The sequence below is a fragment of the Gymnoscopelus microlampas genome, assembly GCF_963454915.1.
Source record: "Gymnoscopelus microlampas genome assembly, chromosome: 13".
Classification (NCBI taxonomy): domain Eukaryota; kingdom Metazoa; phylum Chordata; class Actinopteri; order Myctophiformes; family Myctophidae; genus Gymnoscopelus; species Gymnoscopelus microlampas.
Window position 1 is genome coordinate 34972850 of NC_139950.1, and position 24098 is coordinate 34996947.

Sequence of the window (24098 nt, forward strand, 5' to 3'; positions counted from 1 at the left end):
TGATTGGAACAGCAGCACTCAAGCTAATTCTCTACTGTATTTTCTCATAATTATGCTCTAATGAAGAAGTGACAAGCTGAAATGTGTTTTGCACCTCACAACATGTGTGGAAGTCAAATCTGTCCATTTTCTGTCATCTGTGGGATGCTCTGCCACTCAAGAGTTGTTTAATCAAATCACTCCTTATTGAAGATCTTTTTATTCCCTACTTGCAGTGATGTCTCTAGGGACAGCAATGGCAGTCCGTCTATCTGTCCCCGACTTTGTTCTTAAACAAGTTATCTCGAAAACTACTGGCTGGACTGCGATGTAATTTGCTGTGCACCAAGATATCCCATTATCTAACAGGCACATACTGTCGCAAGATGAATCCTAATGGTTTTAGTGACCCATTGGCCTTGCCTCTAGTCATACACGGGCATAAAAAAATGTGAATATATAACATACAGTACAGGTTGGGTGTATATGGAGCAGCAAAAGCCTTTAGTGGCTTTCGGTAGTCCATGTGTTCACCAAAGCTTTTTTTTCCCACCTGAAAACGCAAGGCGCTCTCCTAAAAAAACGTTCAAAGTCCGCCCAGAGTTGACACTATTTCAACTCTTGGCGCTTAGATGAAAACGGCAGACGTGAACGAGCAGCGCAGAATGGACGCTCAGTGCCTCGTCGCTTTGCCGTGTTTGCAGCATGGTGTAAAATACACGGCACTTCCATTGTAAACCATTAAAACATACGTTGCGCTCAGGAAAAAAAACACCTTGGGGGATAGTCTCTTTTTTTTTGCATTTACTTCTTCCTCAGTGGAAGCCATTCAGCACACAATTCAACTATTGAACAATTCAACCTCTTATCTCCATATTTTAACTTTTTGTGTTTTTTTCGTGAATCAATGCCCTACTTGATCATACAGCGTCACACAAAAGTATCAAAAGTAGCAGATCTACATGCTCAAAATGCTGCGCGAAGCGATGCGTTTTGAGCTTGCAGATCTGCTACTTTTGCTGTTTTTTTTATTTGAATCCTGAAAAGTAACAGTTTTGGACATACAAGGTTTCCACCCGACAGAGACGATACCGCACATGCTGTCCAATCCAAGAGGTTTAATTTTTTCCAACGCACTTTCCAGAGAAAAAAGCATTTTCGTATACGTATTACATCATAAGGCGTTCTGTTCAGCTAACCTACAACATGAGCGTGAGTATTTGTCAGATGTCATAACACTGTGAGTGATTTCTGCATTGGGACATCGAGTTTTATATTTCATATTTGGACGTGGGAACGACACGACAACTGTGCATATTTCAGTGCTGACTGACACTTATTTTCTGCATTTTCAGCAACTCCTGATTTATGGCCTCAAAGGCCCCTGGGAAATGAATTTGTGCGGTGGTGGATTTCCCTCACAGCTCATGACAGACTCCATCACAGAAAACATGTATGTCGGTGTGTGTCGCTCTGCACACACTGTGTTGCTGTGAACATGCATACAAAACACCAGGGCTGCAACAACATGCATCTCAACAACAAATGAATGCATTAAGAAAATTATGGCACACCACATTGCGATGCGTTGTGAGCTTGTAGATCTGCAATTTTCATTATTTTAGGTTATTTTATTTTAAGATATTCTTTTAATAATCTATTAAATCAATTAGGTTTATTAACGGTTGGACCCCTACATAACACGCACATATAAACAAACACCTCATCTTCCAAGTGAGGGTGTATGTGTGTGGGGGCTAAAATGTTTACACCTTCTGCAACAAACAGTTCCAAATTGCCTGCAGGCCAAGGCACCGCGAGGGGAAAACCCTGTGTTTGGGAATCGAGGTAAGAATCCCCCTTCTGGAACGGACCATGTGCCAGAGGCTTATAGTGTCACCAGAAGTCTCTTACGAGGGGGACAAAAACATAACAAAAAACATCCTCAGAAAGATGCAGGATGCAGATGCTGTGTGAGTCATATCCTGGTGGGCAGGCAGACCAAAAGACGAAGAGGAAGGCAGACAGAAAGACAAGCCAACAGAGGGAGAGGTATGCAGAGAAGACATCCAAGACAACCCCTGTCACACAAACAAGTGGAACGGAGTGGTTGGAGTCTAGCTGGAGGTCTGTTCGGGTCACTGTCATTTACAGAATGTGTCAGGTGGCCTCCGGTCTGTACTGTGCCTCCATGTGTGAGTGTGGCAGTGGTGCAAAGTGGCCACGTTCATTTACTAATTCTGAGGTAATCTCAATTTCGTTTTTGTTTTGAAAATTATGTTTCTCCCAATTCAGTCATTATTATGCCAATGAATCCTCCTCACACTCGGTTTCTTATTGGCTCTTGTGCCAGTGAGGAGCCCCCACCAGGAGGACATAGCATCTCCATCCTACACCTCCTGTTCAGTAGTATAGTTGTAGTTATTATGTTTAATAAGACTACAAAGAGATAAACCTCTTAGGAGAATATGTAACATGTGTGTTCTATCTGTGTTTGCTTGTATCAGAGAGCACGAGCATTGAGCCTTGTGCAGCTGTGTGCATCAGAGAAAGTGCACATCAGAGAGAGAGATTTAATTGATTTGGTGCCAGCAGGTCTCGGTTAGGGCTTGGGCTGATGAATTTCAAACCCTTGTTGGGTTAGGGTTAGGCCAGGTTCAAACACCAAAGTGCTGCCCAGCCAGCAGCTTGGTGCCGCCCCAGCCGTAGGAGCCGCTAGTACAGTGACAAGATTGCCCTCCCCACCTTATCTACCCCCACACCACCCGAGCACACTTTTTACTTTTTTAATACTTTATCCCAGAATCTCACAAGTGCAATTAGCTATACTCCATGGCTTTGGTTACTAGTTACAGAACTTTTTTGATTATTAACACAAAACATACATGAATTGATCAGTTATGAATTATAGTTTAAGCTACAGTACCCCGGCAGCAAATAAAGTAATTAAAATCCGCCCCACCTTTTGAAGCTGCAACATTAAAGAGATGAACACATGAATGCATTACTAATTGCAATCCAAATGATTGCGAAAATGTCCCTTCTGCATAATAAGTGCTATTATGTTTGGTACTTTTAAGAATCTAACTATATAAATGGCGAGCAACTTCCGTGCCCTCGGTGTCCACACCCCACAGCTCTGTTATCGACTAAACACAACACCGTCACACCACATGTCGCCAACACTGTCGCCACGGCGGGCGGCCTGAATTTACGTTTCGCGTAGGGCACCTGGCATGCCTCACTACACCCTTCCCACCTCGCAACATAATTACTTCTACTCACCAAATGTCGGACACAACGGAAGTGGAAGCAGCTTCCTACCGCTTACCGTGCGTACCACCGAGGCCAACACAACACGACGGGCCGCCATTGAAAATCCCCAAAACAACAAGAGCACGTTGCTCTGCTCTGCTTCACACACCAGGCTAGGTTCATGACACCAAAGGATTAGCCAGTGATGTCATCATTACTGGTCAACACACCAGGCTAGGTTCATGACAGCAAAGGATTCGACAGTGATGTCATCATTATGCAACCCGGAAGTACACATCGCCGGCATTGGGATGCCAGGTTGGGATGCCACGCCAGAAACAAGCAAGAACCTGCATGATTTTTTTTTTTTTTTTTTTTTTTTTTTTCCTTTGGAGATTTTCATCAGACGACTTTGGCGCGGACCACCAGGGGGTCCGCGGACCCCCTGAAACATAAAATATATTCTTTCTTCCCAATTTTTTACTCAATTTTTTTACTTTTACATTACAACTTCTTTTTTTTTTTTTTTTTTTTCCCAAATGTTCATCCCATATATACACGCGCCCCGTGCGCGGCTAGGGGTTTCGGGCGGCCGTAGGCCGCCCGGACCTCTAGTATCTTATAAAGAGTATTTCTACATTGTGGTATTTCTACTTTTAACTTAAGTAAAACAATCGGAGTACTTCTTCCACCACTGGCGTGTCGACAGTTCATGTGAGGTCATCCGTTCAGTACAGTCTGTAAGTAATGACTCAGCAATACTATACGACTGCTTGACGACCTTTTATTGGCGCAAGAACCAGCCCAATAAATCTTCTAAATGTGGAGGGATAAGTCTTAGTGCACTCTCTGATAAGACAATCACTACTAGCTGCCCCGACAAGGACTTTAATTTGGAAGCGACGCTGCACAGATAGTCTGACTGTAAAAACACAGTGTCCCAGGAACAAAAAAGCACTAGTACAGTATATATCAGCAGTAGATAGTACTGTCAAACTGTCAGAATTTGTTGAACATTGTGTGAATTAATACTGTACATGTATGTAAATTACTTTGTTTTGATTAGATTTTTTTACTACTTATCAATGTAACAAATGATCATGACATACAGTATTCTCATTTTGAATTGAGACCAAGTCCCATTCAAGCTATATTTCCCTGTGCAAGGAAAATAAAGAATCCACACAGGAGCAGTGCAATGGATACATACATGAAGGAAACCTAGGGCCGGTTTAACCACTTAAGCCCTCTATACTTCAAAACTAATACTTAGTTGACCAGGAAAGACTCTGTACTTGGTCCGCAATTTTTTCCACCTATGTCAAATGCCGAAAATAGCTGATCTTCAAGCTCACAGCGCGTCTCACAATGTTCCCCCAGAATAGGGATGATAGGGTTCATGTGGTTAAATATTTAAGGAGTGCTCAACACCTACGCATTTCCCTTGTCTGGAACAGTTTCCTTAAGCTACGTTGTGGGAGGGTGAATTTCAAACATTTTCTTTGTCAGCTATAGTGAGCCAGATGAGTTGGGTTCCCCCGCCTGAGGCTGTCTTTAGACCGTGGGTATGAGTCCAAAAAAAGCATACTATGTAAAAGTAGGTAAAATTATTCACTCAGCACTTAAAAACCCTATGGATATTGTAAAAAATATTTCATATTAATCCATTTAGTTATATACAGAATCATATTAAATGTAGGCAATACATTCAATTCACACAGGTGCGGTGATAAATTGAGTATATGCCTTGTCCTGTGGTATTTGCAGGTGTAGAGTACCTTCCCTTTGGTAATAATTTGTCTGTGCAACTAATTTGTCTTTCCGACAGACTTTACAAGCATACTCTGCACACAATGTACCATACCTTAAATTACTAGCAGGCTTGGTAAAAGCACACATCCCCATGGAAAGACATGACAGAGTCAGTGGTTCATTAGTGTGAGAGAAGGCTGCTCCCACATCTAAATTCAAATCAGCATGCTTGTTTCATGCGCTGCTGACTTGCAGTGCTGTTTAAGGGCTAGCAAGTTTGAGCAATAATTTCACAGGATGTTGCACACCTTGGGGGGCTTGCTCATACTAACCAAACAAAGAGGGCCTAATCAAAACAAATGAGAGCCAGCTAGAAAGTAGAGAAACTGCGACGGGGGAGCGAGCACAGAAGAAATAGAGCAAAGGATGGGAATTACTGCAGAGGAGAATCAAGCAAGCAAGGAAGAAGGCAACAAGGGAGGTAAACGAAGGCGGGATACCGTAAAGGCGAGCAGACAGGCAAGCGTATCCGCCTTGCTGATCTTTCTGAAGTATATTAGCAACATTTGCATTAAACCAGCATTGCTAAGTGGCCTTGTGCAACATATTTACCCCGGCTCCAAGCTGGCTGATAGGTCTGCGCTCCTTGCCCTCCAGCAGTAGCGGTACCATAGTCCCATTACGTTCCGGTTTTGTTACGGTTCTCCATCCAGCCGAGTCCAGACCACTCCCTGTGAAACAGATCAATAGAACCAGAACGACAAGACACGGTGAATGATTACCGATGATGGGTTCGAGGGTAAGTAGGGTAGTAGGGATTCTGACAGACAATGCCGTAAAAAAATATACCGCTGTGATTTTGTGAAACGTGAACAAGGGATTTTTATTAACACAGCCCACAATTGAGCAAAAAACAGCTTGTTTTTTCTTTGTCTGACAGGCAGCCAGGCAGGCAAACACAGGGGGTCAGAAATATGAGTCAATAGTGCTCTGCACATGTCTCAATAATTCAAAAAACACAGCAGTAATGATTCAGGCAATAAAGGCCCACTACAAAGGCTTGCCAGCCACGGAAGTAATTCACTGCACTATCCCGCTGCAACGGAGCGAAGGCCCACAGTGCTCTGGTGAGGAGCAACAGTCTCCCCCAAAGGACTTCTGTAATATGGCCAGAGACACAGGAAGGAACATCAATAATAGATACTCTCACACGAGGAGGAATATGAGGAACTCAGCTTTTACAATATCTCTAGAAAAGGCCCACTGCCAAGGAAATTGCACCCCGCCCCCTTTCTTTTTTTTTCAGAGATTCTGTCAGAAAAAAAAAAAAGTGATGTTTTCCCCCACGCCTCCGTGACTTTCCTCAGATCCACCCCTTTTGACTTTCTCCTAAACTTCCCCCGAACAACTGCATACAGTGATTACTCGCTCAGAGTAAAAGTGAATTTAGCCTGACAGAATCCAATTATGCTAATTCCCAGAAGTTGAAAAGGCCATCTGTTTGAAACCACATGCTATATAGGACATAATATATACTGTATACTGTATATATATAGCTTGCCAATATCTGTGAAAAGATAGCACACGATACGCCATATCAGCAGCTTCAAGCGGAGCGTGGGAATAATAATCAAACTCCCCTCTCCTCCCCCCAGCGTCTCTCTCCCTCTGTCCTCCCTGCCTTCTCCCACAGACCACTATGGCTGGCCCCGGCTCACTCCCATGAGGCTGTGCGCCTTGCCTTGATGATAAGATGGAGGGAGGCCCTGGGGTGGTGGTAGAGGGGAGGGGGGTCTTGTATAGCCCAGGACAAAGCTCCCGGAGCTGTGAAGCTGTTGGTGAATGGACAGTGGAGGAGTGGAGTAGGAAGTGGAGAAATACGGGCACACTGTTAGAAGTGACAAAGCTGTTGTGCTCCCGGCGCGTACTGTATGGCAGTGGTTCTCAAACTTTTTTATGTCAAGGACCCCCAAATTGACACTTATTATCCCGCGGACCCCCATTTGAAAAGATATGCCACGGACCCCCCCATAAGAGATGATTTTTACAGCTCTAGCAGTCAATTCTCAACCATTTTAATTCAAGGACCCCCAGTTTGGCATGCATAAGGCTACGGACCCCTATTTTATGGCATTTCTATCTCTGGGGCCCCAATTCATATTGTAAAATCAATGCTCATTTAACTCTGAGAGTGTACAAATGGAACCAAATGGACCCGTTAGGGTCCATTTGGTTCCATTTGTACACTCTTAGAGTTACAGACACATAAGGATCAATTTGGTTCCTAACTATTAATTTGGCTGGGGACCCCCTGGAACCCCCTCAAGTACCCCTGGGGGTCCCCGGAACCCACTTTGAGAACCAATGCTGTATGGCACTGGTTCTCAACCTCGAGTCCGAGCATGCACGTGCACACATAGACATCAAAGGGGGCTTGAGCCCCTGCCCTTTTGTCTGTCGGTAAAAAGTGCCCTTGACTCCTGACTCTCCTCTGACTGTAAACTGTAGAAACCCCTGAGCGCCCGTTGGCCTCGCACCTGCAGTAAAGCTTACTTAATTGAGGCCCGTGCCGTGCAGTGCTCGCGCAGAATTATAGTTGATTTACAAGCTCACAACGCGTCGCAACGCCAGGCATTGTGAGCTTGTAGATCGGCTATTTTTTGGGTGCGCGATACCGCCCGGCAAACAAAGTATATTATACACAATCGAAACCTAACTGAGGGCACAACTGAAGTGAATGCACGCAGAACACGGACCAATTGTTTGAGACAGATTAGGTATGTATGGACAAAAAAAATATATATATAGCTGTTAATTTGAAATTACTTGTCAAGCAGGAGCCTATATATATATCTCTCTCTCTCCCTCTCTCTCTCCCTCTCTCTCTCTGTGTCAGCAGCAGTGGTGGGAAAAGTACTCAATTTCTTTACTTAAGTAAAAGTACTCATTATACAGAAGAATAAGTGGCGTCGTTAGGCGGGGGCTTCGGTGGCTATAGCCACCAATGTTTTATCCAAAGCCACCAATAAAAAAAAGTTGTTTTTTATTTTTTTTATTATATATCTATAACCCTAACCTAACCCTAAAACCGAAATAAAGTAACAAAAAACGGGTAAAAAAGTACCCGAATCCGACGAATATCCGCAAAATTTCACGCGCGCGTAGGGGGGACACATGCGCGCGCGTGCATGTGTCCGTGCATGTGCCCTTTTGAAATTCCAGCCCCTGCCTCTCCAAATCTCTCTGCACGTCTCTGAGTCCGAGGACCACCAGGGGTCAAAATGGACGCTTGTGGATCTGTAAACTCTTTTTTACAGTGTAGATTGGTGTCCCGGAGACAAACAAATACTATCAAATGGGGGTGTCTGTGGCCTAATGCATATCAGACTAGTAGGGGTCCTTGAATTTGAAAATCACTGCTGTATGGGAACCTGGCGGTTCTACAGCATAGAGGGATTACAACAACCACATAACATGAGTTAAGGTGTAGGCCTGTTTGTTTGACCTGAACCGTGAAACCTGGTGGAAATGGTCAGCAGGCTCTCCTGAAGAAATTAGTGACTTTTGGGTCTAAGAGGTCAAAGGTCAAGGCCACAATCAAAATGATCTCAGGAACACAGATGTAGGAAGATGAAGAGGTGTGATGCGTTGGATTCCTGTATTACATCAAGTGATGTAATTCTACCATCCGTGACATTACACTGTGCCATTAAATGACAATCTTTTCCAAATTCGGTCCATTTGTCTGTGAACCAAATTGATTGGAGATTTTTTGGGGCATTATTTTTTACACATAACACACACAACTTTTTTTCAGTGTGTGTGAGGTTTTCTTCCTCCCAGCTGGAAAATTCTTCATTTTCAAATGCCCTGCTTTGTAGGCTGATGCTTACATTAGCCTACCGTTGTACAATGGTGTCATGCATCGAAAATAACATATCTACAAGTTCACAACGTGTCGATGAGACATGTTGTGAACTTGTAGATTGGCTATTTTTGGCACATGATACCGTCGTACAACGAGGTAGAAATCAGGCTTAAAGGTCCAATGCCATTGTCTTTGAAAATGAGACTGAAGGACAATGACCCCGAACGCCTTTCCCTCAACTTCAAACAGTCAGTCAGATGCCGCGTGTTCTGTGGTCTCTCAGCGAGGCCCAGATCCCCGTTTAACCACTGTGGGTAACAGGCATGAAACGGGACCTCCTGGCTTTTTATGGGGCATTTCAGCACGTGCCGACGGTAGTTTGCTGATTTTTGTGGTGCATGAAAACCACTTTGGATGGAAGACGCAGCGTGATGAAGGCCACAGAGTACAGCTAGCAAAAGAATCATTAAAAAGGCTCCATAAAAGGATTGTCAGGCAGACGTCTTGTTAATTAAATACTTTCAACACCTCCACTGTCTCACTCGCAATTTATTTAGACTCTCTCAGACAGTGAGTGAGCTTGTGTTAATTAAACGCAAAGAGGAGACTGATTGTGCTAGTGTGTGTGTGTGTGTGTGTGTGTGTGTGTGTGTGTGTGTGTGTGTGTGTGTGTGTGTGTGTGTGTGTGTGTGTGTGTGTGTGTGTGTGAGAGTGCGTGCACCCGCGAATGTGTCCTTGTACATATGGGACCCAAGTTGAAAGCAGGGTGATAATTAAAGTGTGTGTATGCATCTGACGTCTATCATTGCTCCCCTAAAGGACATTTTCTTGGAAGTGGAAGAGAATTTTGACTTTCATGATCATTCTCATGGGCTTGATCCTCCCTGGGAACCTTTGGGATTTAAAATAAGTCTGGCCTATTCCCAGATGTTTTCTGCGGAGTATCTTGATTGGTACATCAGCCACACACAGTCATATTCCCATATTCAACACCGGGGCAAAATCAGCTGCAGGCTGCACTTCTAAAAGAAAATATAGAAACAAGTCTAGCCTACTTGGCAGCCAGATGCACTTTCTTTGTATGACCTTGCAGACTAGCACTTTTAACAAAGCTCTATATACTTCGTTCGTTGGATGACAAATAGAAAAAGTAGCTCATCTACAAGCTCATAATGTGACACATTATGAGCTTGTAGATCTGCTATTTGAACAATTTGTGTTACTGTGGATAAAGCCAACTGCAGAGATTTGATCCAACAAGGAGAACTGTGATCTCCTGCTGTGTCGTGCAGCTCCAAGCATCAGCTGTTTGAGTGATTGCCTGGTAAATAGTTTGAATTTAAAATGACTGTCCGTCTCAAGGCCGACTCTGCTCAGCATGGGGAGTGACATGGCAGACTAACCTGCAATAGCGTTGTTTTACTGGGGTGCTGCATGTACACAGTATGCTTAAGAACACCACCATCCCCTCCTCATTACTGACTCTCAAAGTGATGATGTTTTTAGTTTTTTAGGTGGGTGGATGGGATTTTGATGGGAGCTACAAGCAACTATTTTTTTTGCAATGTAACAAGCATTCTGATGGCTGAGGACATGGGCAATAAGGCACATGAAGCAGCAGCGTTAGGAGAGTAGAGTTAGGCAGAAATGTCAATTTGGCCAAAAACTTACTTAGGCAATTATGCTATGAGTCTAACAATATACATACACACCCACACTATAAAGAATAAATAAATAAATAAACAGAATTAATCAAACTGAATACATTATCTTTTATTCACACCTGATATATGCCCACTCAGCGATGTTCCCATACAGGCTGTCTCTTGACAAGAACAGCACCGAACAGCAGAGGCAGGAGGGTGTAAGGGCCAGAGCAGAAGGGACAAGTAAGGGACGAAGGACATTGAGAGAGAGAGCGAGAGAGCGAGAGAGAGAGAGAGAGAGACTAGTGTGAAAGTTATATTTTTGACAACAAATGAATGTACTGTATAAGGTGGGTGCAGACACATAACACAATACAGTGCAACACAGTAAGATATCTATTTTCTAAAAGAAATGAGGGCAGATGGGTGGTAATGGTAGTTCATAACTTGGTCTGTAGCTTTTACCGTATGCTCTCTGAATTGTTAAAAGGACTTTTCAAAAATAGCCAACCTTCAAGCTCACAGACACAATGTAAATGGTAAATAAATAGTAAATGGTGCATTTATATGGCGCCTTTTATCCAAAGCAATTTACAATGTGCACTACATTCACCAATTCACACACATTCATAGCTCTAAAACATTGTGGGGGATGAAAGATGCTGTCAACTTTGATGTCAAAATCAAACAAGGGAATGCAGCTCAGCCAAGATGAACATAGAAATTACCTACACAAAATGTACAATAAAATATATTCTCAATGTTTAGATGTAGGGTGTATACTCAAAATATTATACAATACAGTTTGAGTAAGTATAAGTAGCCCTTGGGAGCCAATGGTTCCCGGGCCATGTGGCCCATAGGTTTGAGTTATATTGCCTTGACTAGCAGTACAAGTAGTACAGTAGTTATAATCATGTAATTGAGACATTTCATTTTGAAATGAACATGGCCTTTTTTCAACCACCACACATGTACAGTATGAGTCATTCTAGACACAGAGACAATTGTGCAGCCATGGTTCTTACAACTGAGAAACATAAAACAAATATATAAATAGACATTTTCTATCATAATATTTAGACAATGATTTGTCATGCCTCTATATTAATTCCACCCAGCAAGCCATACTATAGACTCAATAGGCTCAGCTGGATAAAGCACACAACCGTTATTAACTTGACAAACAGCAGCTTTTTTTTTGTATGCTTGTTTGTTTTGAGAGCATTGCTTTTTCTGGTCGGGAACCAAAAAGGGGATTCGATATTCTTACAAAGCTGCAGATAAAAAGAAGATACATGAATGCTAGAATCCCTGTTCTGGGCATGTCTCTCTTGGGAATGAGACCTCAAGTCTCAATGAGATTACCTGTCTAATTAAATGTAAAAATAAATAAAATAATATCACATACTGTAAGGCGAATATTCAGCATAAATTGCTGATCTACAAGCTGACAATGCACCGCAACGCGACACGTTGTCAGCATGTAGATCAGCTATTTTCGGCAAAGAGTTTTGGTGTAGACAGAAAAGAGGAGGAGGAACGATTAAAGACCCCTGGGGGACCCCGGTCAACAAAGTATATAGAGTTGAAGTGTTTAAAACATTGTTCAATGAAACATTTGGTCCCCATTGTGAGACCTGTTGAGAACCACTTGCCAAGTGGACAGGAAGAGTGGAAGTGATTTGAGGGGGGAATGAGTTGAAAAGGGCATAAACAATGGTGTTGTGGTGGGTAGGAAGAATGATGGTGTATCAAGATCATGACTCAGTAGTCTACGTGGCCTTGGTGATTGCAGAACTGCTGCTTCAGACTAGAAAAGTGCTGCTTCCCTCCACAAGATATTTGAGGATAAAATAAGGTAAGATGTTTTCCTCTTATAGCTCAAACTGGAACAAAGGAATGTAACAAACACCTTAGCAAGGCGCCCTGTACACATCCAATTAAAGATTCCTTGCAAAACATCACTGACCTAAATATGGCAATGTATGCAACCCCTACATTGAGCCATTCAAAACAGAGGGGAGAGTAATTGTTTTGTTTGTTAGTTTAACCACTGCAATGATGGGGGGCTCTATTTCGTGCACGTCTCAAAACATTTCCAAAATGTTCAAATGTTTTTATCGTTCATTAATTTTTTTCTTTAACCTGTTAAACCCTCTAGATTGTGCCATTCGAAACAGAATGGAGAATAAGGAGGCTTTGTAAAGTGATACAGCTCATAACAAAGAACTAACCTGTTTTATAGATGGTCTCTATCTTTTGAACACTGACATCCAAGGGGATGATCTTGCATTCATTCGATCAGCAAAATGTCTTTCTCTAAATGTCTTTCATATTTGGGTACTGTTTTTCCATCTTAGATTCACTACGGGCCAGATTGTACATTTAACAATTTGTCCTGGTAAAGACTCCTTATATCCTCTTTACAAACAGAACCCTATATTCTACAGTAGAGGCAATGTTCCTCGACTAATGAAACATAAACACAAGATGTATTGTCTGAATAAGCAGTTTCAGATAGCCTGAAGTACTAGCTAGGCTTTAGTGGTTAGATATGGATAGAGTGATGTTTAGAGTTAGAAGCAATATGCAGTAAATGATATATTATACAAAAAACAAAATCCTTTCACCAAGAAGAATGAATATAAAATGCGCTCTTCGTCTTAACTGTATCACCTCATCTTGAGCAGTATTCTGAATAATAGCTTTTATTTTGTAGACTTAAATTGATCCACACCAAGATGATAGTGGATTCAGCAAGTTATATAATAACCCGTCACTAACAATTTTCAAAGGTGAAAAAAAGACTATGAATACTCTCTCCAGACAATTATTTTTAACGAAAGTTGTTCCCCTAGTAGAGAGGATAGAGAATGAGATAACAGCAGTTTAAAAACTTGGAAAAATGGACCTGAGTTGCAACTGTAGTTGGACCGCCTTTTCCCGTCAACACCAAATCTCTTCGCCAAAAATAGCCGATCTACATGCAACGCGCCGCAACGCAAAACGTCGCAAAGCATTGTGAGCTTGCAGATCTACTATTTTTGGCTAATGTCCCCCCCCCCCAGTATAGGGATGCTGGGGTTCAAGTGGTTAACATAAAAGCATCTGAGACTTCTGCCTCACCCTGTGTGTCCTAACATCTGTCCTCTCCCACTGGCCTCCCTTGACCTCCTGTGGGTAATGACACTAGTTGCTTTTCTTTGCTCATTGGAAACAGTTGTTCAAGGTAGTACATGTATATAGGCACGTATACCATAACCATATTGAATACTCGATTCTGGTTCGGCCAATCAGAATCGATGTATATTTCAGATATACAAAATTTCTGTGTCAAAGAGTGAATTGCCCCAAAATATAAGCACTGCTTATAAGCACTGCTTATCGTTGCAATTGGCCACGGTATAAGCCGGATAATCCACTCCGAGATGTGCTGTTATCAAAGAATAATGCACACCAAGAAGGAAAACAATTAGCCTTTGCGTTGTGCATTATTTTCCCATAACCTAGAATATCCCTTAGCCTACATATACAGTAATAGTTAGATATGTATAGAGACAGAGGGAAGAACAATATTAATGAGAGAGAGGAGGGGATAAGGCAGATTTGTCATGCCATCCCAAACGCCGAGAGGTAAATCATTCAATGCCAAAAGGCAAGACTAGAACCCACTACAAGGAAAACAAGGAGTGAAAGGAGGAGTGAGAGTGAAGGAAGCAGAGAGATGCTCTAAATCTCTCTTGTTGAGAACGTGAGCGCTCCCCCGTTTTTAGTTTTTTTACCCGCTTGCTGAAAGCTGGCGGGTCTATATTCACTCTGACTCTGACCCGACATATTTCCGACATGTATTGGACACTTTTTTTGCGTGATTGGCTGTCGTTTAAGCCAATGGGATACGTTCCCATACTCTGAACGGCCGGCCTCGTCCTCCCAAGCTATGGGACTAGACACGCCTCTGACTGCCCATGAAGACAGTCTTCTAGGGCTGGCTGATTTTCCAGAAGAGCTGAAATGAGCAATGAGCAAATGAAAAAAACGTCTAAAATATTCTAAACCCACTATAGCAATCTGGTAATATCAGGCTACATATCACTTAAATGTCAGAGCTTAACTCGGCATGTAAATATGATATAAATGTGTTAATGTGAAGTGGATTCCTTCCAGCGCTAGCCGATTTTGGCTAATAGTAACAGCAACTAACTAACAGTTTTTAGCCAAACGCGGTCATGTCCGCTCTCCATTAGTTCTCGACGCAAGTCGCGTTATTACACCCGTAATTTTCATGTATTGTACATCCGACAATAAAATGTATTAACCATGTTATGGTGCTGTAATGTATCTATCACAACATATTAATAAACAAACTGGAGAAAATTGGTATTAAAGGCATTGCAGTAGACTGGATTAAAACAAAGTTATTTGGACAGACGTCAACAGTTTGTGAAGCTGGGCAAATACAGCTCAAATCATTTGGACATTGCTTAAGTTGTGGCGTCTCCCAGGGGTCAGTATTGGGGCCCAAACTTTTTATTCTTTACATCATATATTATATTATTCTTTATATCATATATATATACATATATTTGCCAAGTGTCTAAGCTGCTGTCACTGGTACTTTTTGTACAGTTGACACAAATGTTTTTTGCTCTGGGGATTATCCAGATGATAATATAAAATAATTTGGAATAAACAGGGATTGCTTTTTCAAATTCAGTGTTTACACATGTTTTTCAGAATGGATAAAACTTTTATTTTTATTTTTTTATCGATCATATCGATATCGGTTATATCGGTTATCGGCCATAACTCTGATATATTATATCGGATATCGATATCGGCCAAAATGTCACATCGGTGCATCCCTAGTTGTGAGCTTCACTTTTATAAAGGCTATGTGGTATCTGAAACCCACAGACTTCACTATGGTCTGGTAAAGGTTCTACTGCACTTTGTTAACACACACACACACACACACACACACACACACACACACACACACACACACACACACACACACACACACACACACACACACACACACACACACACACACACACACACACACACTTTATATTGGTAGCCAACCGATGAACCTCTCTGTGGAGTCCTTTCGGTTGCATTGGAATGGCTGACATTTAATTTTAAAGACCACTTTTACATTTTGTGCTGCAGATTGGGGCAAAAAAAGCCTGCCGCAAGCGGGGATATTATGACTTGTCATATCTTGTTTTACTATTTTTTCGACCATTACTTCTTCTCTTTGGCATCTACCTTCTCATCTCGCTGAGTGATAAAACTCTGCAAACATGTGGTAATTAGAGCTGAGCTTGAGCGGGTGTTAATCCTACACGTGGGACCCCCCTCCTCCCCCAATTCCAAAACAGTCCAGCCCATTATAGGTCTGATTAGGTAAACACAAAGGCCAGTGGATCATGGTGAGGTAATAGTAACAGTAGACTCCTCAGTCTGCACGACTAGAGCCCTTGGTGCTCAGGAGGGTCCCAAAGGCCCGAGTTATACGTGGTTGTGTGCATCGTGTTGCGCACAGAAAATGGCCAATCTACAAGCTCGCATTGGGATATGTATGCCAGTGGTTCACAAACTGGTGTCCGGGGACCCCCAGAGCTTTTTTTGGCTTTTCAAAAATAGCCATGTAGAATCTTTGAAAGATTTTGAAAAATCTTCCCTTATGGGTGTCCCTGGCATAAAATCTTTTAAATGGCGATCTGTGGCTAAATATAATTTATAATGGGGTCCTAGACATGAAAATGTTAGAGAAACACTGATGTAGTATGTATTAGGCAGAGACAGACAGTGTGTGAGGGATGCGAGGACTTAAACATGCAGCACGCATGTTTAATTACCTTGGTGCTGTGTATCTCAACCAACCCTGCAGGCAGAATGAAGGAAGTGTTGGCTTAAAAAGCCAATTGCCAGCTTGTCCTCGGTTAACTTGGGCATTATGTCTCAAAGCTTTGGGGATTTCGGCTTGGAGTATTCAGGGATTTACAGGAACTTATCACACATGCTGGGTCACCTAATAGCCAGCTGTGCGATAGAATGGTCCAAAATCACGAGTTCTTTCACTGGCAAAATCATTAGAATCATCAAAAAAAAGGGGGAAAAGACATACACCCATGGGTCTTATTTTTGTAATATATTTAACAGAGATGCAACCACATGAGAATGCATAGACAAAGACATGTCATCTAGGACCCCATTATGTATTTAGCTGCAAAGAAAATATAGCCTTGTCTCAAAAGTAAGCCTTCAACCCAAAATGGTATTTCAATTCATATATTATTTTCTCAGTAGATAAACATACTGTAGCTCCAGCTCTCGGAAGCCTCTACAGTTCAAAGGCTACGGGTTGAAGAGCACATCTGGATACAGCCCAGGCTCTCATGAAAAGAAATTAATCATCTTGTTTCTGTGGCTTGCTATTGATGAACATCATCGCTGCCCACGCCACAAAAGTCATACAACGCCTCTGTCTGAGTCGCTTTATTGACCTCATACAGTTCTTAAGGCAAGGAGACTACCCACTCTGCCCTTGGAAAACTAATACGAGAATATACAGTAGCTTGGTACAATTACGGCCCCCTCCCCATATTGCACCTCAGCCTTCTCATTGATTGGAGCTGAGAGCAATTTGCAGTCTGAAAATCCAAGTGCAACATCCATTTCCATTCTGCATTTGTACACTTATTCGTGTATCAATAAGTAGGTGCTCACAGGCACACACACACACACACACACACACACAAAACAAAACAGAATTGTCTCTCTAGCAGAACATGTCATGTCCACTCACCCTGGTAGAGGATTGGACAGGGTTCTTGGAAACATCTGGCTTAGAATCTATTCTTACGTCTGATGTCACTGAGTGTCGGCGGGACTTCAGAGCTTCCCCAACGCGAGCCAACATGAGCATGTTCTGACAATGTTCTGTGGGCGATCCACGGCACCGTTTGCTGTCCAACGCCAACTTGTCTGGGACATGATGATGTGACGGCTTCCCCGCCTGTTTCAATGTGCCCATTCTTTGTGCTCTCTTTCCCTATTCTATCCCCTCACTATCTTACTCTCTCTCTCTCTGCCTGTCATTCTTCCTCCCCAGCTGAAGACTTGAAATGCAAGGAGCGATCGCCACATGCATCAAGTGTCCCAGCCGGTGGCATGTGTTTATGTTCATGGCTGTGTGGCACACATCATACCACCGTACCCAGTAGCGCAGGTGGGCCACTGTGAATCTAAATGCTTACTCTGTCATACCACGGTGTCGAGCCTCGAAAATAGCAGATCTACACAGTACAAGCCCAAGCCTGTAAATGGGCTATTTTCGATGTGTGACTCAGGCTTAAAGCAAAGCAGCAGCAACCAGATGAGCAGTGGGATGCTAAATCACCCTGTCCTCTAAATGCCTATCGCTGACCGCTCATCTGTCTGTGAGAGGCAGACAAGGAAAAGGTTATTTCCTAAATGGCTTTACCGGGGGTGGGGTGGGGGTGTCAATGAGTTGTCTCAACGGGGTGTCATGCGTCATCGTTCTGCCACACACACCCAGAGGGGGGCATGTGTGTGTGTGCGTGAGTGAGTTACATCCCAAGAAACAGTGTTAAAAGGTGGGCTGTCTCTGCACCTTGGAAATGTTGTCTGTCTGTCTTTGTGTGCGTGCGCGTGAGGTTTCCCTAAAAAAAGTTGCAGTTTATTCAGAACACTGCTGCTTGAGTTCTAACTAATACCAAGAAAGTGGATCATATCCAGTTCTCAGATCGTTACACTGGCTTCCTTGTCTTTAATGGATTATGATCTAATACATTTCTGATCTTGTGATACGTCATGAACCATCCAGGCCTCCCGGTCGTCTGGGACAGGTCTGCTTCCTGGACCCAGACTCCGACTAAACGTGGAGAAGCAACGTTCAGTTTTTCTGCACCACACATCTGGAACAAACTCCCTGAAAACTCTGCCACAACTAACTTTAACTTTTTTAATCATTTCATCGGCATTGTAATGCTATTCTATTCTTTTATCTTTCCATTTTACTTTAACTTCATCTTATTTTCTAATTGTATTCAAATGTCTTAAGGTGTCTGTTAATGTGTTAATGCTTTAAATGTTTTGTGTAAAGCACTTAAAAGTGCTGACATGTGTAATACAAATACATTTCCCTTGCCGTGTGTGTGTGTGTGTGTGGCAAAGTTTTCATCTCCTCTTATCCAATTTTTTTTCCAACATCCGAGACAATCTAATCCTTTCAATTAATTCTGTTGTCCAACGCAGTGGTCTAAAACCAATATCACGCCTCTAATCTAACCAGGATCATTTCTCCCTCTGTAATTGTTTATCGAACCCCAGATAAACCTAAAGGTACACAGCCACTGAAATACATGAAGTGAGACTATTCCACTCTGCTGGTCTTATAGTTACAGATGGAGAGAGAGAGAGAGACAAGAGAGAAAAGGAGGGTGGTCAAAGAAAGTAGAAAAACAGGAGAGAAAGAGAGAGAATAGAAGTTTGAGAAATTGTGAGTAAAATACAGACAGAAGCAGAGGATATATCGTTTTATTCTGTCTCCTCTGCTGTTTAACTTTGAATAATATAAGTTCAAGCTGAACTCGTGAAGATAGTGAAGATACCCCTTAGGGTGCCCTATGACTTACACTTTGCAGAGAATATTAATGTTATAAAGGCTGACCTTAAAGCAGTTATGATGTTAAAGTGGGGTGCAGAGGGAAATACCATAATTTGTATGCATGCGTGTGTGTGTGTGTGTGTGTGTGTGTGTGTGTGTGTGTGTGTGTGTGTGTGTGTGTGTGTGTGTGTGTGTGTGTGTGTGTGTGTGTGTGTGTGTGTGTGTGTGTGTGTGTGTGTATACATGCATGTACAACAGTACTGTGATTCTTTTTTCCCCGCAGTTACAGCATAATGCCAGGAGCCAAACTCTCTGAACTGCGGTCCTTTCATCTCCATCTCCTCCACACTGAAACATCTCTACATACATTATCGTGTGTAAAAAAAAAGAACCACTCCCAACAATTTTTGCACTGAACTCATAGAAATCTCCACTCTCGTCTCTCTATTTTCTTTCATACACCCCCCCCCCTCCTAAAAATAAATAAATAAAATAAAAATAAATGCACCCAGTGACTCCCAAAGTATATCATGATGAAACTGCGCTCCTCTGTCGGGGAGGAGGTGGGAGGCCACAGTGAATGGCTCACAAAGGATCCAGCAGCAGACATCAAAGAGGTGCTGCTGCTCTCTTCCAATACAGCGCCCCCACACAGTACACAGCAAAATCCTCTGTGTTCATGTAACTATGAAAGAGTGTACAAAATCTGTACGCTTTCTGAGTTACAAATGGATAAATGAACACCTTTTACCGGGTAAAATCGCATTCTGGCGCATTCATTTAACACAGAGAGAGCAAAGCTGGACCCATTTTAAACTCAGCTTTAAATAGACACTCTGGATTTTACTGGTGCAGAAAACTATTTTTATACCCCGGTGTTCACACATTAGACAACCCTCTGGGTGGGAGATTTAATGACCCCACAGCAAGAGGGTGGGTGAGATAACACCCCCTCGTACTATATATTTTTCTACTGTGATTATGATGGTATAGCTCTATTGATAGCTCTGTAATGCACACCACTGTGCCCCATGTATTGAGTTTTGGCCCTTTTATGAGGTATAAAGCCGAAGCAGGCTTCTGATGGCTGACAAAATCAGTGGATGTTTGTAGAAATTAAAAGTGGCAACCTATTACTATGGTTCTTATGTGTGCAGCCTAGCATCCCAGCTAATATTTGTCAGTTAAACTGTTCGGAAATTAACCAGAAATGTTACATATATACATACTGTCTGTCTGTCTGTCTGTCTGTCTGTGTGAGTGTGTGCCCATCATTGGTTTCTAAGGTGCACATTAGATACACATTAGGACTACCATCATTATCATTAGGAGCTGTGATTATAAGGACTGTCACTACAATGAGATAAGCAGTTCCAACAGCTCCATAAGCTGCACACGCTGCACTGTACGTTCACATTTATCACAGCCAGTGTTCTTTTTAGTTCGTTGATGGTTTATTTACTTTGGGATTTTGCTACATCATCACCTGTCAGAAGAAACCCCAGAGGGACCTGACAGGCTGTGCCACAAGTTTCTGTCTATTTCTGCTGTTCCCCTACATGCCATCACTTGCTTGTACAGTATCCTCAGCAGCACATAGAATGTGCCAGTAAAAAAAACACCCTCTGCGTTGTTTTGAACATGACTGTAAACTCATCTGTGCAGAGTTGCGGACCAGCAGCTGGTCCGCAACTCTGCATAGATGAGTTTACAGTCAGTCTAATTCATACGCCGAAAATAGGGAGTTACAAGCTTGCAGTGAGCTTGTATAGGTCAGCTGTTTTCGTCTATGAATCAGGCTTTTTTAGCCTGACTTCCCGCTATTGTTCCATGTATCTCTGAGCAGGAGACAGTCAACACACAGGAAGGATGCATACCAAACAAAACAAAAAAATCTATCTCCTCTTTCTCAGATATCTAGGTGATAAAGGCCAGGCCTATACAGTATCAGTACCTTAACAGTCATTCTGGATAATTGTGTGTTACAGTGGAAGGCACCTAACCTGCTGTCATTCAATTGTTCATAAAAGTATTTATTTCCCTGTGTTTTTTTTTTCAAGTTTTAAGATGAATTCTCCCACACTCTTCATACGCTCGTCCAGTCGACAACACAGCCTCGGATTCAATGTAGCCGTATCACTCTCACAGCATACAGAACTCAAGACCGGAGGATTACTGTACATATTTTTCTTTTTGATTACTACTCGTTCATATGATGTTTTTGCATACTATTGTATATCTGTCTATCATTAAATGTTTCGATGAATTGAGTACAACGGACCCCAATGGAAACAAGCCATAGCGCTTTCTTGGGTATAATCCTCTTAGCAGACCTTGTATTGAACTGTATTTTCCTGTGCTTTTTTTTGCAAACTACAAATAAAGTATTCAATCAATCAATCAATCAATCAATCAATCAATCAATCAAAGACCAGTGGTAGTTATGGTCTCGGCCAGGCCGAAACTATGTTTTGCACCCTGTCCATCCGTGTGTGTGTCCGTCCGTCTGTGTCTGTGATCAGCTAATCTCCGGCACCGTTGGCCCGTTCAACGCAAAACTCTGCACACACACTCCCTGGATGCCAGAGCACAACATCTGCCCAAATGTTTACATGGGCCTGTTATAGCGCCACCAGGAGGCCAATCTTGGAAAAACACATTTTTGACAGTACTCCTACAGATGTTGTCCACACATCACGCAAATCGGTACACAGTATCTCTATAGTCATTAAACAAAACAGGGTTTTCTGATTTTTCATATTCCTGATTGGCTAAGATTGGCTTCCAAAGTTTGCGGGAGTGGTACATTTTGAAAATGCCTCAAATCATGAACACAGCATGGGATTTCCGTGAAATTTTGCACACACATTCCCACTAGGCTGAGGAAGAAATGCCACTTGCATTTTTCATATCAGCCTCATGGTGGTGCTATAACAAGCCGATTCGTGTTTTACCTATAACTGCACGATCTGTATAAAACTTTTCATGTGCACTCCCTAGATGCCAAGGAAAAACATTTGCCCTGCATTTTTCACATCTGCCTTTTATAGCGCCACCAGGAGGCCAACTTATGTAAAACTTTTTTTTATATTACTCCTTCAGATTGTATTAAAATGTAACGCAAGTCGGTACACATGATCTCTATAGTCATGTGATCAAGACGGATCTGTTTAATTTTTCATATTCCATCTTGATTGGCTAAGATTAACATCTAAGTTTGCAGGAGTGGCCCATTTAGAACAAAATTAACGCACCATCCCATAGGCTCTATGCACAGCAGCCGTATTGGAAAGAAATTGGGCTTCTTCTAACTTCCTTCACAGGTGTTACCAATGATACTAATGAAGGCTCTGTTCCATTCTGGTCAGGGTGCTGATATTGTGCATGTTGGCTCACTAGAAACACTCCATTTTGGTTCCCAAATGGCCCCTTATGGTGGGTGTGTAACTCTGAGAGTGTACAAATGGAACGGGTCCATTTGGTTCCATTTGTACACTCAGAGTTATGGAAAATAAGACAACCACTATGACACACTAAATGGAACAGAGCCTTAATTAGTATCATTGGTAACACCTGTGAAGGAAGTAAGGAAGGGGCCCAATTCATTCCCAATATGGCTGCTGTGCATAGAGCCTATTGGGTGAAACTTTGCAGGCACATTTGCACTATGAGGAACATGCCACTCCTTTAACATTGCCCTATTATAGCGCCACCAGGCAATGTTTTGCTATTGTTCTTTTAATATTTTTACTCCTACAAATGTTTACCAAACATCACGCAAATCTGTACACAGTATCTCTATAGTCAAGTGATCAAGACAGATCCGTCCGATTTCCCATATTCCATTCTGATTGGCAAGTTCCGAACATTGCTGGCCCACAATAACCTACCTGACCTGGCGGAGACCTGTGCTCCGAGGAGCACTTTTTCTAGTTAATGATGCATTCATTCATTCATTCATTACTCACCTTGATGAACGTGTGATCCAGTGATGAAGTCTCCTACTGCTGCCGCCGACAGGGACAAGATGTGGAGAGCAGACAGAAAGCACAAGTTATCCGTGCGCCAGTCTCTCATATTGCCTGAAGGAGGAAAGCGCAGGGCTCGGTGTCTGTTATGACAACACGAACATAGTACAGAGTACACAGTTCACTGATCTGGACAGTAAATACAATCTGTGTGGTTGGCTGAGGTCGGGCTTCACTTCACTCCTTCAAGACGTTGTCAGTCAGTCAATCAGTCAGTTGGGAAAGAAAGACGCTGTCAAAAAGTTTTCTTTACAGCATCTTCTGTAATCCGCGCGTTCTGTGCGCAAAGACGCGGAGAGAAAAAGATTCAGCAACTTTGCTGCTGCATGTCGACGGTGTTCCTCCGTAGCTGAATGGAGGTTCAGCATAGCACGACAGAAAGAAGGAGAGGAGATGTTAGAGAATTAGCAGTCAGTCACTTGCTGCTCGGATCGCTCCCCTCCTCGCAGTCGGAGCGGAGGAGCCTCTCGTTGCCATGTGCTCCTCCACGCTGCGCGTCGGGTCCTAGCGCCGTGCGCAATCAAAGCACAAGCCAATCAGCTGTGAAAGAAGACAGTGCATACGCCAACCTTACGTTAACCCAATGGTTCTCAAACTTTTACATATCAAGGTCTCCCCAAATGGAACCGTTCCGTTTGTATACTGTCAGAGTTGCAGACTTGTAAGGGTCAATTTAGACCCCCCTAAAAAGGAACAGAGTGCCTGGAATCCACTTTGAGAACCACTGCATTAACCTATACTGTGCGTGCATGTAATGTGATGTCATTGTCACTGATGTGTACATTATGGCCAATATATTTATGATTATTTTTATTTTATTTAAAAAAACGCTTATGTCAAGAATGTCTACAGCAAATATCACAATTGCATCTACTTTTAAATTGTATGGTTTTATGCATTTAGGGCACTGGAAGGGAATAGCTAGATAT

General features: G+C 42.5%; 1 protein-coding gene across 1 annotated transcript in view; it reads right to left on the reverse strand.

Annotated features, from left to right (window-relative positions):
- LOC311058450 (disintegrin and metalloproteinase domain-containing protein 12-like) overlaps positions 1-23469 on the reverse strand; it is a 111871-nt gene extending 88402 nt beyond the window's left edge. Inside the window, exons 1-2 of the mRNA XM_084075906.1 lie at positions 23110-23469; positions 5599-5717 (exon numbers count right to left, since the gene is read on the reverse strand). Of these exons, the coding sequence (XP_083932032.1) occupies positions 5599-5717; positions 23110-23218 (228 nt within the window). The 5' untranslated portion in view covers positions 23219-23469. The remainder of the gene's footprint in view (positions 1-5598; positions 5718-23109) is intronic.
- Between the last annotated feature and the right edge of the window lie 629 nt (positions 23470-24098).